This window comes from Anomaloglossus baeobatrachus, chromosome 2 (genome assembly GCF_048569485.1).
Source record: "Anomaloglossus baeobatrachus isolate aAnoBae1 chromosome 2, aAnoBae1.hap1, whole genome shotgun sequence".
Classification (NCBI taxonomy): Eukaryota; Metazoa; Chordata; class Amphibia; order Anura; family Aromobatidae; genus Anomaloglossus; species Anomaloglossus baeobatrachus.
Window position 1 is genome coordinate 126307275 of NC_134354.1, and position 17909 is coordinate 126325183.

General features: G+C 46.7%; 1 protein-coding gene across 5 annotated transcripts in view; it reads right to left on the reverse strand.

Annotated features, from left to right (window-relative positions):
* Positions 1-1566: 1566 nt before the first annotated feature.
* The window catches only part of MYO1C (myosin IC), a 207211-nt gene continuing 190868 nt past the window's right edge, over positions 1567-17909 (reverse strand). For all 5 annotated transcript variants that reach the window (XM_075335325.1, XM_075335323.1, XM_075335321.1 and 2 more), the window contains 2 exons: positions 6545-6644; positions 1567-4287 (listed from right to left, as the gene is read on the reverse strand). In XM_075335325.1, coding sequence (XP_075191440.1) covers positions 4261-4287; positions 6545-6644 — 127 coding nt within the window. In that variant the 3' untranslated portion in view covers positions 1567-4260. The remainder of the gene's footprint in view (positions 4288-6544; positions 6645-17909) is intronic.

Consider the following 17909-nt stretch of genomic DNA (forward strand, 5'->3'; position numbering starts at 1 on the left):
CATCTGTGATTGGCTGTAGCAGTCACATGCTGTACTTGAGATATCAACAGTGTAGCCACGTCATCTAAAGGTCCAGTCACACTAAGCAACTTACCAGCGATCCCAACAACGATAGGGATCGCTGGTAAGTTGCTAGGAGGTTGCTGGTGAGCTGTCACACTGCGACGCTCCAGCGATCCCACCAGCAACCTGACCTGGCAGGGATCGCTGGAGCGTGGCTACACGAGTTGCTGGTGAGCTCACCAGCAACCAGTGACCAGCCCCCAGTCTCCTAGTTACAGCACACATCAGGTTAATTAACCCGATGTGTGCTGCAGCTAAATGTGCACAGAGCAGGGAGCAGCGCACAATGCTTAGCGCTGGCTCCTTGCTCTCCTAGTTACAGCACACATCGGGTTAATTGCCTGATGTGTGCTGCAGCTAAATGTGCACAGAGCAGGGAGCAGCACACACTGCTTAGTGCTGGCTCCTTGCTCTCCTAGTTACAGCACACATCGGGTTAATTACCTGATGTGTGCTGCAGCTACATGTGCACAGAGCTGGAGCCGGCAGCACAGGCAGTGAGAGCGGAGGAGGCTGGTATCAAAGGTAAATATCGGGTAACCAAGGACAGGGCTTCTTGGTTACCCGATGTTTACATTAGTTACCAGCCTCAGCAGAAGCTGGCTCCCTGCTCACTGCACATTAGTTGTTGCTGTCTCGCTGTCACACACAGCGATCTGTGCTTCACAGCAGGACAGCAACAACTAAAAAATGGCCCAGGACATTCAGCAACAACCAACGACCTCACAGCAGGGGCCAGGTTGTTGCTGGATGTCACACACAGCAACATCGCTAGCAACGTCACAAAAGTTGTTCGTTACCAGCGATGTTGCTAGCGATGTTGCTTAGTGTGACGGGGCCTTAAGACTGAGGCAGAGAGGCAAGAGATAAAGAGCCAAAAATGCTGTCACGCAAGTGGAGGTAAAGTTCATTTTAGATGCAACTTTTAACCTTTTTTGGAAAAATAAGTAACCTGAATAGTATATGATGTGGATCATAGGGTTGTGCATGTTAATATTTGCCAACTCCAAGACAGATTCAGTTGGATTCATCATTAATCAAGAACGATAAGAAGATCCGCCACTTTTACAAGCTTCCATCTTGCAGTTCTGTCCATGTGATCGATGTCATGACAAAGAACGTCATGGTCAGAAATATGTAAGTTAGAGAGAGAAATATTTTCAATGCTGTTAAAATAAAAGCAAAAGTTTAATTGGAAAAACAAGTGCTACATTTTTTCCCTTCTATCTTGGATAATCTCTGAACATGCCAAGACATTTTTCCATGCACTAGAATTGCCTCCGATAAGCGGTGAGCCGATTGTGTGAATCATTGTCCAACTGTCATGGAGGTTAAGTCTAAACAAATTAAAGGCTATGAAAGTGCTACCTCGATAAAACAAAGCCTTCCCCTATACACTGTGTAACTTTAGAATCACTCCAGGAATTACTTTATAATCCTTTGAAACATTTCATTGATACAACACAGAACCAGAACTGTATGACACCAAATGAAAAGGACACATTGGTTAATAACTGCAGATTTATTGGTGGAAAGGCACAAATGTAGTCACAGGTGTTAAAGCATTTTCTCTTACACCTATTCAGAAGAAAGACAGTATAATATGGTGGGACCATTTAACTCAAGCCATATCGTTCACCAGAGGAAGCCGCTTTGATTCGTCTCATTGATGAAGCAAATGATTTCTGAAAGTGTTAAACTTAAAAATATGTAAACCTCCTAGGTGTAAAAGGTCAGAGATATACTTTGAGTCCTGGTATCTGAAATGTGAAGACAAAGATGACACCACCAATCTGTAGTGTGTCAACATTCGGTTAAAAAGCAGTAAATGAGTAAAAGGTTAAAACAAACAGAACCGAATAAAACCATGTCTCAATAGCAGTACAATGTTCTGAAGTGGTGGACATGGCAGTGTACTGGATGAGCTTTGGTTCACAAGCCCAATATCATGAGGCTAAACAAAGTATACAAGGAATACCAAAGCTAACACAAACTGTATAAAAAAGTAAAAATAAAAATCACGTTGGTCAAAGCATCAGTGGTGAAGAATGGCCACTCACGAAAGCTTTTGTACAACTGCATTTAGACAAATGTTATGACTTGGTCTGATCATGGCGGTCACACATTAAAAAAAACCATTACACATACTAAAGCCCATTGTTAACTCTTAAGACCTTGGATGTGGATAGCACCTGTAGGTAATGAACTCAGAAGAGAATCGCTCAGCTCTCCTGACCTGTATGTCATAGCAAACATCTTATTTCCCAGCAAAAAATTCTAAAAGCATCTTTTCTTAGAATTATGCATTGACAGGTTCCCCAGTTATTCCTTCGCTTTTCCATTCCTCTTTTCCAATAGTGCTTCTTTACACTGCCCAACAGTCAGAACTGACAAAGTAATAGTGTATCAATATATTTCTACAAAAGTAACAAGGGACTGGTAGAACACAGAAATCTGAGAAAAGATACTCTAAATTGGTAATTCAATGAGAAATATAAGAATTTACTAAAACTGACAGTGGATAAGTCCTCTTTATGGGTTTTTTCAGGCTTATTATATAGATGATATAACCTTCGGTGACGAATATGAGATCCTGCATTTTTTTTTATGCCCAGAACCCACACTGTTTGGCCAATTTCAGCTCTGGTCGGATACAAACGGTGAAAGACATTAGTACAGCTGAGTTCACGTTGTAATTAGAGATGATTGAATACTTCAATTATTCGGCTTCGCAAATATTTTCCGAATACCTCGCCGCTATTCGATGCGCAATGTAAGTCTATGAGAAGCCCGAATAGTTCCGAATAGTTGTTATTCGGGTTTCCCATAGACTTACATTGCGAAACGAATATTCGCGAATAATCGAATAGCGGCGAGGTATTTGGGCGAAGCCGAATAATTGAAGTATTCGAACATCCCTAGTTGTAATGGTTGTCCCGGTGTACTGCAGCTCAGTTGCTTTTCATTACGATAAAAAGTTATTATATATAATATATATATTGTATCCGAGAATGGTGACTACATGAACGGCGCTGCAGACAGCCGATTGGTGAGGGTGCAGATATTGAAGACTTTTCATAAAGATAGATAATCTATATAGTAAACCTGGAAAATCCCTTTGGGAGCGAGGTCTATGCATGAAAGTGGTGCAGTATGCTGTAGTGCATAGGTCTTCTCTTGGAAATATAAAAGCTGCATTCCTATTTCACTTCCCTTATCTTTGGTGTGCACATTGTCTGCCTCCTGCACATAGATCCTCACGAATGGGGAGGAGAACTTCACTCTACTGATGAACCCGATAAGCTGCACCATGTGAACACGTAAACCTCTGTAATAGGCAGAGTAGATGGATCCACGCACTCATTTTAACAATTGTTGAGCCAAAGAGTCTATGAACGTGAACTGAAAATATGAGAAAATAAATGGTGAAAGAGAAACGTGTGAGAGCGAATTAGGATTTCTCTTTGTATAACAAATGTTAGTTAAGGTGCCCTACACATTATATATATTGCACATCTTAGTATTTCTTACATTTACAAAACATGTGTTTTTGCAATGGACATTTCCTCTAAGAGACAGTGACTAGCTCTGTCCTGCTCATGTCCTATAAAGTCCACTCCTTTACATATGGCTTTGGGTTTCTCCGGTACACAATACAAGGACATTGTAAGGCTTTCCTGTTGTACAATATATCTTTTAGTAGAATAAAAGCTATAAAAATCTGCTTATAACATTTTACCTGAAATTAAGATTGCATAAATAACTTTTTTTTTGTAAGTAGTGCAGACATATATTTGCATTATGAAATTTGTGTTTGAAACCAATCCATAGCCAGATATGTCTGCAGAGTGGAAGGCCTCTCTGGCATTAGAGGATGAGACTAATATTATTCTATCCTCCTCTTAGAGGCGATTGCCCACCACCTTAGTGGGGAAAGCCCCCTCGGTACAGGATGCATAAAGATACCAGAGGTGGGGGGGGAGGGGTGCAATTGTGCAAAAGCAAGTTAAAAAATAAAATAAAATATTTGACTTTCAGAAATATATAAAATGATTTCTTTCCTTATTTTAAGCAGCGCAGGTCTTTGGTAACTATAAAATATAAAAAGCAGGTATTGTTCAACTAGTGGGGGAAACGGGAGCAAGTGAAACTGTCAGTTTGGTTGTAGTCCAGATTCCTATTGAATTGCAATTTTCATCATCGAGAATTCAGCCGTGGGGCAACCTGCAATGTAAGAAGACAAGAATGCTTAGATTTACGGTATATTGGGAACATACTTGCCAAACTCAACTTTATATTTCGGTTATTGGTCATATACAAACAAGCATAAAAGACTTCATCTTTGCAGACGTTTCAAACCTCATTTTCACAACAGTCATCTGTCCCACCCCATAAACATTCGATAACTTGGCTGAACTAATATTTATCCGATTCCGCTCTCTCCCATGGCTTGGCCGAGTGTTCCTCTCTATGAGAAGATGAGAAGGCCACTGTCAGAGTCCTTTGGCAACAGCTTTCCTTCCAGAAAACAATGATTGGCAGCAGAAATTTAGCAGACAATCCTTCTCTCCCGTGGCAAACTGTCGGGGAAGGGTTGGGAGGCCTCCATACACTACACGAACGGTCGGCTGATCATACAGTTGTAGGAGGAAAGTTCAGATGACTTTAGCATAATTTGTATTGGGGTCTTTATGCTGTCAAAATCACTGATGTGTGAATAAGGCCTATATGTGATTGCATGTGGATCCCACTGAAATCTGTGGGGTACACTAGCAAAAAAACCCTTATGTTTATTGACAGCAGATCGTATCTTACAAACGTGAGTACACCACTCACATATTTGTAAATACTTTATTATACATTTTCATAGGACAACGCTGAAGATATGACACCAATACAATGTAAACTACTCCGTGTACATCTTGTATAACAGTGTAAATTTGGTGTTCCCTACAAATAACTCAACACACATTCATTAATGTCAAACTGCTAGGAACAGAATTGAGTACACCGCTAAGTGAGAATAGCCAAGTTATGCCTATTAGACATTTTTCCCTTCCCGGTGTCATGTGACTCCTTAGTGTTACAAGGTCTCAGGTGTCAATAGGGAGCAGGTGTATAAATTTATCGCTCACACACTCTCTCATACTGGTAACTGGAAGTTCAGTATGGCACATCATGACAAAGAATTCTCTGAGGATCTACAAAATAGAATTGTTGCTCTACATAAAGATGGCCTAAGCTATAAGAAGATTGCCAACACCCTGAAACGGAGCTGCAGCACGGTGGCCAAGACCATACAGTGGTTTAACAAGGCAGGTTCCACTCAGAACAAGCCTCGCCATGGTCGACTAAAGAAGTTGCGTGCACGTGCTCAGCATCATATCCAGAGGTTATATTTTCAAAATAAATGAACGAGTGCTGCCAGCATTGCTGCAGAAGTTAAAGCGATGGGGGGTTCAGCCCATACGCCGAACACTGCATCAAATTGGTGCGCATGGCTGTCATCCCAGAAGGAAGCCTCTTCTAAAGATGATGCACAAGAAAGCCAGCAAACAGTTTGCTGAAGACAAGCAGACTAATTACATGGATTACTGGAAACAGGTCATATGGTCTAATGAGACCAAGATAAACTTATTTGGTTTAAAAGGCGTCATGATTGTGTGGCGGCAACCAGGTGAGAGGTACAAAGACAAGTGTGTCTTGCCTACAGTCAAGAATGGTGGTGGAAGTGTCATGGTTTGGGTCTGCATGAGTGCTGCCGGCTGTGGGAAGCTACAGCTTATAGAAGGAACCAAGAATGCCAACATGTACTGTAACATATAGAAGCAGACCATGATCCCCTCCCTCCAGAAACTGGGCCGCAGGGCAGTATTCAACAGAACAACCCAAAAGGCACCTCCAAGAAACTGAGGGTAAAAGGTGCTGGACTGGCCAAGCATGGCTCCAGACCTAAACCCTATTGAGCATCTGTGGGGTCTCCTCAAATGGAAGGTGAAGGAGCGCATGGTCTCTAACATCCCCCTGCTGGTCATGGAAGAAGATCCAGTGGCTCTTGTGAAGCTCTAGTAAACTCCATGCCCAATAGAGTGAAGGCAGTGCTTGAACACAATGGTGGCCACAAAAAAATATTAACACTTTGGGCACAATTTGGCCATTTTCACTTAGGGATGTACTCACTTATGTTGACAGACGTTTAGACTTTAATGGCTGTATGTTCAGTTATTTAGAGGGCACCATATCTACACTGTTATACAAGCTGTGCACTGACTACTTTATATTGCATCAAAGTGCCTTATCTTCAGTGTTGTTCAGGAAAAAATATACTAAAATATTTACAAAAATGTGAGGGGTGTACTCACTTGTGAGATATTGTAGCTATTAATTGGTATATCAGGTTGTATTAAGAATTGTATTACTGGTGTAATGTGCACTTACAAGCTCCTACTAAATAGAACACAGTTTTAGCATTTGTCCTTACCACAGACAAGTGTCCATTTTTGGCCTTTGCAATCAGCAATTCTGAGCCTGGTGTAAAGTCGATGATGCCTTCTTTACCCGGACCCACAGTAAACTTGATGCTGAGGAAAAACAGTAACAGTGTAATGAGATGACTGTGTGACCTCTTATCCTCTATGGAGCAGACTATTACCCTAGTTACTTTGTATCTAAGATGACATGTCACCACAGTGGGTACAGTCAGATGCAAAGAATCTTATGTATTAGGAAATTAAAAAGGTATTCAAGAGGTTATCCGGTGTGGTCCAGAACCGATCACTTCTGCTTCGGAAGTGAGCAGAGCTGAAGATGCTACGACCCACAAACCTAGCGAGACAGAAGCATATGTGGCAGGTATCGCACATGTGTCCTATTATACTTGATCTCATTAGCGCCATGCAACTCCTGATGTGGAAGGAAGCGGTGCCACATAACCCCTTTAATGCTTATGCATGTAGAATTTGTAACAGTCTTCTACAGGTAGTTATGAGAACGGCTGACGTCACATAATCAAACTCTGTTTAACCCCTTCACGACCATGGACGGATATATCCGTCATGGATCGTGTCCCGGTAAGCCCCGCCCCCTGCCGCGGGCAGGCGGCGTGGATCGGCACACATATCAGCTGTTTTCAACAGCTGACATGTGTGCCTACATGTTCCGAGTGGAATCGCATTCCACCCGGAACATTAACCCCTTAGATCTCGCTGCCAAAGTCTGGCAGCGAGATCTATATGCGCGTGGCCATCTTTTTTACTTACCGCCGCCCCCTCCGGACGTCACGTGAGTGATCACGTGACGTTCGGTGGTTGCCATCGTAGCACAGGGTCATGTGATGACGCCTGGTGCTACGAAGTTTCACTTTCATTCTTCCTCGGCACGGAGCAGAGGAAGAAAGAAAGTGACTATTTCTGCTGTTTACAGCGGTCTAGCTGTGATCAGCAGATAGCGATCAGCAATCGGATTGCTGATCGCTATAGCCCCCTAGGGGGACTAGTAAAATAAAATAAAAAAAGTAAAAAAAAAAGTTTTAAAAAATTAAAAAAAAAACAAAAAACCTAAAAGTTCAAATCACCCCCCTTTCCCCCCATTGAAAATTAAAGGGTTAAAAAATAAATAAATACACATATTTGGTATCGCCGCGTTCAGAAATGCCCGATCTATCAAAATATAAAATCAATTAATCTGATTGGTAAACGGCGTAGTGGCAAAAAAATTCCAAACGCCAAAATTACGTATTTTGGTCGCCGCAAGTTTTACGCAAAATGTAATAACAGGCGATCAAAACGTAGCATCTGCGCAAAAATGCTACCATTAGAAACATCAGCTCGAGACGCAAACAATAAGCCGTCACTGAGCCATAGATCCCAAAAAATAAGAACGCTACGTGTTTCGGAAAATGGCGCAAAACGTGCGCCACTTTTATTGGACAAACTTGTGATTTTTTTTTAACCCCTTAGATACAAGTAAACCTATACATGTTTGGTGTCTACAAACTCGCACCGACCTCAGGTATCATACCCACACATCAGTTTTACCATATAGTGAACACCGTGAATAAAACATCCCAAAAACTATTGTGCCATCACACTTTTTTTGCAATTTTTCCACACTTGGAATTTTTTTGCTGCTTTCCAGTACACCATATGGTAAAACTTATGGTTTCATTTAAAAGTACAACTTGTCCCGCAAAAAACAAGCCCTCATATGGCAAGATTGACGGAAAAATAAAAAAGTTACGGCTCTCGGAAGAAGGGGAGCAAAAAACAAAAACGCAAAAACGGAAAGTGCCCCGGGGCTGAAGGGGTTAAAAGGGCTCTCCACTACTGGACAACTCACTTCAATGCCTCTAATATGCCTAGTAAAAAAAAAATAAATTAAAAAAAAACACATTTACTACTTGTCTCAGGGCCACCCCCATCCATCCGAATACGGTGTCCTCCCGGCATTCTTGTGACATTATTTGTCAAGTGGTCGCTGCAGGCTATCGGTGACCATTGATTGACAGCAGCCTTTGTACTTCAGTCAGATAGAAAAGGTTGCAGCTCCCACATGAAAAACAAAATCACGAGATCCCCTGGGGACACAGCGCTCAGAGGCACATTAGGGACATTGGAAAACATGTCCACTAACATTATAATATTCATCCTATCAATATTAATAAAATCGTGAAGCCAATTCTTTGTAGGATAAGTTCTGGGTACATTTCTAGATCTAAGAATGCACAATAGAGCTTATTACACTCAGTAGTAGATGCTTCATACTGGACACAATAAAACAACAAATTAAGGCTACTCAATCAACATGTTGCACATATTAAAGGGATTGTCCAGAGAGGGTAAGTAACATTCACAGGATAGGGGATAAGAGATCTGGGGTGGTCCGACAGCTAGAACTGCACTGATGGGGATAAAAGTTCACTGTTCTGACGTTTATCCCCATTGAGCATGGAGCAGCAGTCTGTATGCCCGATCACTACTCCATAAATTTCCTATGGGGCTGCATAGAGGATGAATGGAGCGTCACTGGACAACCCATTTAAAGGGCAGATTCAGACGAGCTGAAAATCAGGAACAAATGCGGATTCGATGAGTGATTGGATCGTTCATGCTGGCGTTAAAATCCTCATCATTGGCTGTGGATAATTTTGTTAATTCTGGCCCTTCTGTCTATACAGGCCAGTAAACTACAACTAATCAGCTTGTATACAGCAGATTAGCAGTTGTTTAACGCATGGGGTCGGCAAGTATAAAAGGGTACTATGAGAGTATTTAGATAGTCATGTTAAGTGTTTAATCTGTAAACACAGATGAATATCCCAGTTGAATTAGATATCTTGTCAGTGTGTGCTTAGTTTTTCACTGACCCACTGACTTAAGGTGGTGTCACACACAACGACAACGACGTCACTGCTACGTCACCATTTTCTGTGACGTTGCAGCGACGTCCCGTCGCTGTGTGTGACATCCAGCGACGAGCTGGCCCCTGCTGTGAGGTCGCCGCTCGTTGCTGAATGTCCTGCTTCATTTTTTGGTCGTCGCTCTCCCGCTGTGACGCACAGATCGCTGTGTGTGACAGCGAGAGAGCGACGAAATGAAGCGAGCAGGGAGCAGGAGCCGGCATCTGGCAGCTGCGGTAAGCTGTAACCAAGGTAAACATCGGGTAACCAAGGTGGTTACCCGATATTTACCTTCGTTACCAGCCTCCGCCGCTCTCACGCTGCCAGTGCCGGCTCCTGCTCCCTGCACATGTATGTAGCTGCAGTACACATCGTGTAATTAACCCGATGTATACTGTAGCTAGGAGAGCAAGGAGCCAGCGCTAAGCAGTGTGCGCGGCTCCCTGCTCTCTGCACTGTGACATGTAGCTGCAGTACACAATCGGGTTAATTAACCCGATGTGTACTGTAGCTAGGAGAGCAAGGAGCCAGCGCTCAGTGTGCGCGGCTCCCTGCTCTCTGCACATGTTGCAGAACAGCGACGCGTGTCGTTATGATCGCTGCTTCGGCTGCTGTGTTTGACAGCTAAGCAGCGATCATAACAGCGACTTATAAGGTCGCTGCTACGTCACAGAAAATGGTGACGTAACAGCGATGTTCTTGTCGCTGTCGTTTAGTGTGACCCCAGCTTTAGGGCCAATTGAGACTTGTGTGAGTCTCAGGCCATAGTAGTGAATGCTGCAAATTTCTCTTCATGAGCCAATGGTCTGTGAGGAAAATTACACAAGTGATTGGGTTCAATGACGTTAATGCTTGGTATGAGTGCTGCTTGATCTACACTCAGACAGCACTAACAAAGTAAACTTTGTTAGTTTGTATAGGTCCTAAGATTATATTCATACAAACAATTTTCATGTTTGTACGAGGGGCTGCTCATAAGTCTTTGGCTTTACCCAGAAAGAAACGAGATAGGATGATGAAACTTTACATTTATTCCACATACTCTCCACTGATGTCAACATATCTTACATCTGTATTCCAAGTTTTGTAAGCCTAGCAAAAGAAGGGAATTTTGTTTACTTACCGTAAATTCCTTTTCTTCTAGCTCTAATTGGGAGACCCAGACAATTGGAGACCCAGACAATTGGGGTGTATAGGCTATGCCTCCGGAGGCCGCACAAAGTGTTACACTCAAAAGTGTTAAGCCCCTCCCCTTCTGCCTATACACCCCCGTGCTCCCACGGGCTCCTCAGTTTTGGTGCAAAAGCAAGAAGGAGGAAAAAGAATTATAAACTGGTTTAACGTAACTTCAATCCGAAGGAATATCGGAGAACTGAAACCATTCAACATGAACAACATGTGTACACAAAAAAACAGGGGCGGGTGCTGGGTCTCCCAATTAAAGCTAGAAGAAAAGGAATTTACGGTAAGTAAACAAAATTCCCTTCTTCTTTGTCGCTCTATTGGGAGACCCAGACAATTGGGACGTCCAAAAGCAGTCCCTGGGTGGGTAAAATAATACCTCGTAAAAGAGCCGTAAAACGGCCTCTTCCTACAGGTGGGCAACCGCCGCCTGAAGGACTCGTCTACCTAGGCTGGCATCCGCCGAAGCATAGGTATGCACCTGATAGTGCTTCGTGAAAGTGTGCAGGCTCGACCAGGTAGCCGCCTGACACACCTGCTGAGCCGTAGCCTGGTGCCTCAAAGCCCAGGACGCGCCCACGGCTCTGGTAGAATGGGCCTTCAGCCCTGAGGGAACCGGAAGCCCAGCCGAACGGTAAGCTTCGATAATTGACTCCTTGATCCACCGAGCCAGGGTTGATTTGGAAGCCTGTGACCCTTTACGCTGGCCAGCGACAAGGACAAAGAGTGCATCCGAGCGGCGCAGGGGCGCCGTACGAGAAATGTAGAGTCTGAGTGCTCTCACCAGATCTAACAAGTGCAAATCCTTTTCACATTGGTGAACTGGATGAGGACAAAAAGAAGGTAAGGAGATATCCTGATTGAGATGAAAGGGGGATACCACCTTAGGGAGAAATTCCGGAACCGGACGCAGAACCACCTTGTCCTGGTGAAACACCAGGAAAGGGGCTTTGCATGACAGCGCTGCTAGCTCAGACACTCTCCGAAGTGAAGTGACCGCTACTAGAAAAACCACTTTCTGCGAAAGGCGTGAGAGAGAAATATCCCTCATTGGCTCGAATGGTGGTTTCTGAAGAACCGTCAGCACCCTGTTCAGATCCCAGGGTTCTAACGGCCGCTTGTAAGGAGGGACGATGTGACAAACCCCCTGCAGGAACGTGCGTACCTGTGGAAGTCTGGCTAGGCGCTTCTGGAAAAACACAGAGAGCGCCGAGACTTGTCCCTTAAGGGAGCTGAGCGACAAACCCTTTTCCAGTCCAGATTGAAGGAAGGACAGAAAAGTGGGCAAAGCAAAAGGCCAGGGAGAAATACCCTGAGCAAAGCACCACGACAGGAAAATTTTCCACGTCCTGTGGTAGATTTTGGCGGACGTTGGTTTCCTAGCTTGTCTCATAGTGGCAATGACGTCTTGAGATAACCCTGAAGACGCTAGGATCCAGGACTCAATGGCCACACAGTCAGGTTGAGGGCCGCAGAATTCAGATGGAAAAACGGCCCTTGAGATAGCAAGTCTGGTCGGTCTGGTAGTGCCCACGGTTGGCCGATCGTGAGATGCCACAGATCCGGGTACCACGACCGCCTCGGCCAGTCTGGAGCGACGAGGATGACGCGGCGGCAGTCGGCCCTGATCTTGCGTAACACTCTGGGCAACAGTGCCAGCGAAGGAAACACATAAGGGAGCTGAAACTGCGACCAATCCTGAACTAAGGCGTCTGCCGCCAGAGCTCTGGGATCTTGAGACCGTGCCATGAACGCTGGTACCTTGTTGTTGTGCCGGGACGCCATGAGGTCGACGTCCGGCACCCCCCCCAGCGGCAACAGATCTCCTGAAACACGTCCGGGTGAAGGGACCATTCCCCTGCGTCCATGCCCTGGCGACTGAGATAATCTGCTTCCCAGTTTTCCACGCCTGGAATGTGAACTGCGGAGATGGTGGAGGCCGTGGCTTCCACCCACAGTAGAATCCGCCGGACTTCCTGGAAGGCTTGCCGACTGCGTGTGCCGCCTTGGTGGTTGATGTATGCCACCGCTGTGGAATTGTCTGACTGAATTCTGATCTGCTTGCCTTCCAGCCACTGCTGGAACGCTTTCAGGGCAAGATACACTGCCCGTATTTCCAGAACATTGATCTGAAGCGAGGACTCTTGCTGGGTCCACGTACCCTGAGCCCTGTGGTGGAGAAAAACCGCTCCCCACCCTGACAGACTCGCGTCCGTCGTGACCACCTCCCAGGATGGGGGTAGGAAGGATTTCCCTTTCGATAATGAAGTGGGAAGAAGCCACCACCGAAGGGAAGCTTTGGTCGCCTGCGAGAGGGAGACGTTCCTGTCGAGGGACGTCGGCTTCCTGTCCCATTTGCGAAGGATGTCCCATTGAAGAGGACGCAGGTGAAATTGCGCGAAAGGAACTGCCTCCATTGCTGCCACCATCTTCCCCAGGAAGTGCATGAGGCGTCTCAAGGTGTGTGACCGACCTTGAAGGAGAGATTGTACCCCTGTCTGTAGTGACCGCTGCTTGATCAGCGGAAGCTTCACTATCGCTGAGAGGGTATGAAACTCCATGCCAAGGTATGTCAGCGATTGGGCCGGTGTCAGATTTGACTTTGGAAAATTGATGATCCACCCGAAACTCTGGAGAGTCTCCAGGGTAGCGTCGAGGCTGTGTTGGCATGCCTCTAGAGAGGGTGCCTTGATCAACAGATCGTCCAAGTACGGGATCACCGAGTGACCCTGAGAGTGGAGGACTGCTACTACCGTAGCCATAACCTTGGTGAAAACCCGTGGGGCTGTTGCCAGGCCGAACGGCAGTGCCACGAACTGCAGGTGTTCGTTCCCTATGGCGAAGCGCAAGAAGCGCTGGTGCTCTGGAGCAATCGGTACGTGGAGATAAGCATCCTTGATATCGATCGATGCAAGGAAATCTCCCTGGGACATTGAGGCGATGACGGAGCGGAGGGATTCCATCCGGAACCGCCTGGTCTTTACGTGTTTGTTGAGAAGTTTCAGGTCCAGGACAGGTCGAAAAGACCCGTCCTTCTTTGGGACCACAAACAAGTTGGAGTAAAAACCGTGGCCCTGTTGCTGAAGAGGAACAGGGACCACCACTCCTTCTGCCTTCAGAATGCCCAGCGCCTGCAGAAGAGCCTCGGCTAGCTCGGGAGGCGGGGATGACCTGAAGAATCGAGTCGGGGGACGAGAGGTGAACTCTATCTTGTAACCGTGAGACAGAATGTCTCTCACCCAACGGTCTTTTACCCGTGGCAGCCAGGTGTCGCAAAAGCGGGAGAGCCTGCCATCGACCGAGGATGCGGAGTGGGGATGCCGAAAGTCATGAGGAAGCCGCTTTGGTAGCGGCACCTCCGGTGGACTGTTTAGGACGTGACTTAGACCGCCATGCATCAGAGTTCCTTTGATCTTTCTGAGGCCTTTTGGACGAGGAGAATTGGGACCTGCCCGCGCCCCGAAAGGACCGAAACCTCGACTGCCCCTTCCTCTGTTGGGGTATGTTCGGTTTGGGCTGCGGTAAGGATGTATCCTTTCCCTTGGATTGTTTGATGATTTCATCTAAACGCTCGCCAAACAATCGTTCGCCCGAAATTGGCAAACTGGTTAAGCGCTTTTTGGAAACAGAATCTGCTTTCCATTCCCGTAGCCACAAGGCCCTGCGGAGTACCACCGAATTGGCGGCTGCAACCGCCGTACGGCTCGCAGAGTCCAGGATAGCATTAATAGCGTAAGACGCAAATGCCGACGTCTGAGTGGTTATGGACGCCACCTGTGGCGCGGACGTGCGTGTGGCTGCCTCAATTTGCGCTTGACCTGCTGAGATAGCTTGTAGCGCCCATACGGCTGCGAATGCTGGGGCAAAAGAAGCGCCGATAGCTTCATAGATGGATTTCAACCAGAGCTCCATCTGCCTGTCAGTGGCATCTTTGAGTGAAGCCCCATCTTCCACTGCAAGTATGGATCTAGCTGCCAGTCTGGAGATTGGAGGATCCACCTTGGGACACTGAGTCCAGCCCTTGACCACGTCAGGGGGGAAAGGGTAACGTGTATCCTTAAGGCGCTTAGAAAAACACTTATCTGGACAAGCATGGTGATTCTGGACTGCCTCTCTGAAATCAGAGTGGTCCAGAAACATACTCGGTGTACGCTTGGGAAACCTGAAACGGAATTTCTCCTGCTGGGAAGCCGACTCCTCCGCCGGAGGAGCTGAGGGAGAAATATCCAACATACGATTGATGGACGCAATAAGGTCGTTCACTATGGCGTCCCCGTCCGGAGTATCAAGATTGAGAGCGGCCTCATGATCAGAATCCTGATCAGCTACTTCCGCGTCATCGACCAGCGATTCCCCTCGCTGAGACCCTGAACAATATGATGATGTCGAGGGAAAATCTAAGCGAGCTCGCTTAGTCGGTCTGGGGCTGGGGTCTGTGTCAGAACCCTCAGCTTGGGATCCATGAGATACCCCGGGAGGACATTGTTGGTCCAGCTGAGGTGGGCCCGGGAACAAAGAATCAACAGAGTCCCTGTGCTGAGATACCGGCCTGGACTGCAAGGCTTCTAGTATCTTAGCCATAGTCTCAGAGAGTTTTGCAAACTCCGTCCCTGTCACCTGAACAGTGTTAGCAGGTGGCTCCCCCTGGGCCCCCCCTAGCAGAGGCTCTGGCTGAGCAAGTGCCACAGGGGCCGAACAGTGCAGACAATGAGGGTCAGTGGAACCTGCCGGTAGCGGGGTCGTACATGCGGCGCAGGCAACATAATAAGCCTGTGTTTTGGCACCCCTGCCTTTCGTGGGCGCCATGCTATTATCTTCCCTGAGCAACACAATAGGGTATATAGCCAGAAAACAACTGTGCACTATACAGTGTAAAGTAAACATATAATGTTACACTACTGCACAATGGGGCTAGCACCACAGGTGCTGCTTACCACCCGCTTAAAGCGGTTGTGAGGCCACCATAGTCCCTGCCTGGGTCTCCCAGATTTTTGTCCCCCTCTGCAGCGTCCGAGGAGCTGACAGGAATGCGTCTTGAGGAGAGGAGGGAGCCGTGGGCGTGACCCAGAAAGAGCGGGAACTGGTGCCTGCACTGTGCACAGTGAGGGGAGTGGAGTATGCAAAGCATGCTCCAGCCCTCAGTGCTGCTCGTTCTATGCAGCGTCCCGCCCTTCCCCTGCCTGTCAGGGCTATGGGCGGGAGGAAAGGAAACTAGGCCGCAAATAAGCCGGGGACTCTAGTAATAAACGCGGCCGCCGTAAAAGCGCGGCCGGCGTGGAAGTCCCCGGCGCACTACAAGTCCCAGCCGCGCCGCATTATTTCCAAGGCAGCGGCGGTCAATGCGACAGTCTCTATACATAAACACACTCAGCAACGCTGAGTGTGTAATGGCACATATTAACCCGGTCACCCGGTGCACTAGCACACCCAGCAAATCTGGAGTGTTGCTGTGCGCGGTCCCCACAGGGATACAGAGTACCTCCAAGTAGCAGGGCCATGTCCCTGAACGATACCCGGCTCCTATCCAGCAGGCTCCACAGGAGTTGTGGATGAAGCACGGTCTCAGTGCCTGAAGACCGATAGGATCCCACTTCCACCAGAACCCTGAGGGGGATGGGGAAGGAAAACAGCATGTGGGCTCCAGCCTCCGTACCCGCAATGGATACCTCAACCTTAACAACACCGCCGACAAGAGTGAGGTGAGAAGGGAGCATGCTGGGGGCCCTATATGGGCCCACTTTTCTTCCATCCGACATGGTCAGCAGCTGCTGCTGACCAATCTGTGGAGCTGTGCGTGCGTGTCTGACCTCCTTCGCACAAAGCAAAAAACTGAGGAGCCCGTGGGAGCACGGGGGTGTATAGGCAGAAGGGGAGGGGCTTAACACTTTTGAGTGTAATACTTTGTGCGGCCTCCGGAGGCATAGCCTATACACCCCAATTGTCTGGGTCTCCAATTGTCTGGGTCTCCCAATAGAGCGACAAAGAAAGAAGGATTTTGGTTGTGTCTCAAACCAGGCATCCGTAACAGCCATGGCATTAGAAATGTTGTGAAATTTGGTAGCCTTGAAGAGTTCCTTCATGTTTGGAAACAGTTGATAGTCGGAGAAAGCTAGATCTGGTGAATAAGGTGGGTGGTCAACCAGCTGGAAGCCCAGCTCTGCCAGTTTTGCCGTGGTCGCTTGTGCAGTGTGAGCGGAGGCGTTGTCTTGCAGGAACAAGATTTCTTTGGACAGCTTGCCGCACCTTTTGGCCTTCAGAGCTACCTTCAATTGGTCCAAAAGTTCAATGTAATACCTTGCATTGATGGTGGAATCCTTTTGTAGGTCGTCCACTAGCAGCACACCCTCCTTATCCCAGAACACAGACGCCATCACCTTAGTGGCGGATTTTTGCATCCTGAACTTCTCTGGATGAGGAGAAGCAGTGTACCTCCACACCTGACTGCTCCTTGTTTTCAGGGTCATACAAATAAATCCAGGTCTTATCTATCGTGATCAGTCGATCCAGGAAGTTCTTATCAGTCCGGAAACACTGACAAATGGACCAGGAAGTTTTCACTCGCATGCTTCTCTGATCTGTTGTCAAACATTTGGGGACCCATGTTGCAGATCGCTTCCTCATGTCCAAATGTTCATGGATAATGGCACAAACACGTTCATGGGAAGTCCCCCATGTCGTCTGCTATTGCTTTAGCTGAAATTTGTCGATTATCCAGTATGAGGTTGTGCACAGCATCGACGATCTCTGGAACAACCACCACTCTTAGTCGTCCAGGACATTCCTCATCATTGATACTTAAGTGGCTAGTTTTAAATTTGGCAACCCAGTTATTAACTGTGGAATATGAAGGGCATTGATCCCCCAATGTCTGCGACGTATCACCATGAATATCCTTTGCAAACTTTCCTTGCAGAAACAAGTATTTTATCACTCCTCTGCTCTCAGTTGCTGTGAATATTGCATTATACTCTGCCATTTTGGTTTCCCGCATGCGTAGAACACTGTTGCCATAAGCAACAAACACAAAATTTTGAAAACATATATTAGACACATAAGGCTGTCATGTGATGTAACATTCGTTACCATAGAAACAAAAAAAAGATCACAAAACCAGCAACGCCTCGTAAGGTAGATTTACGTTTGCGCTGAGCACCAAACCATTAGAGACAATGGGCTAATTCACATATACAATTTTTGGAAAGTTCATTGGGCTGTGCTGAGAAAATTGCAGCATATACTACATTGCACCAAGTCTTGAAGTGTCTCT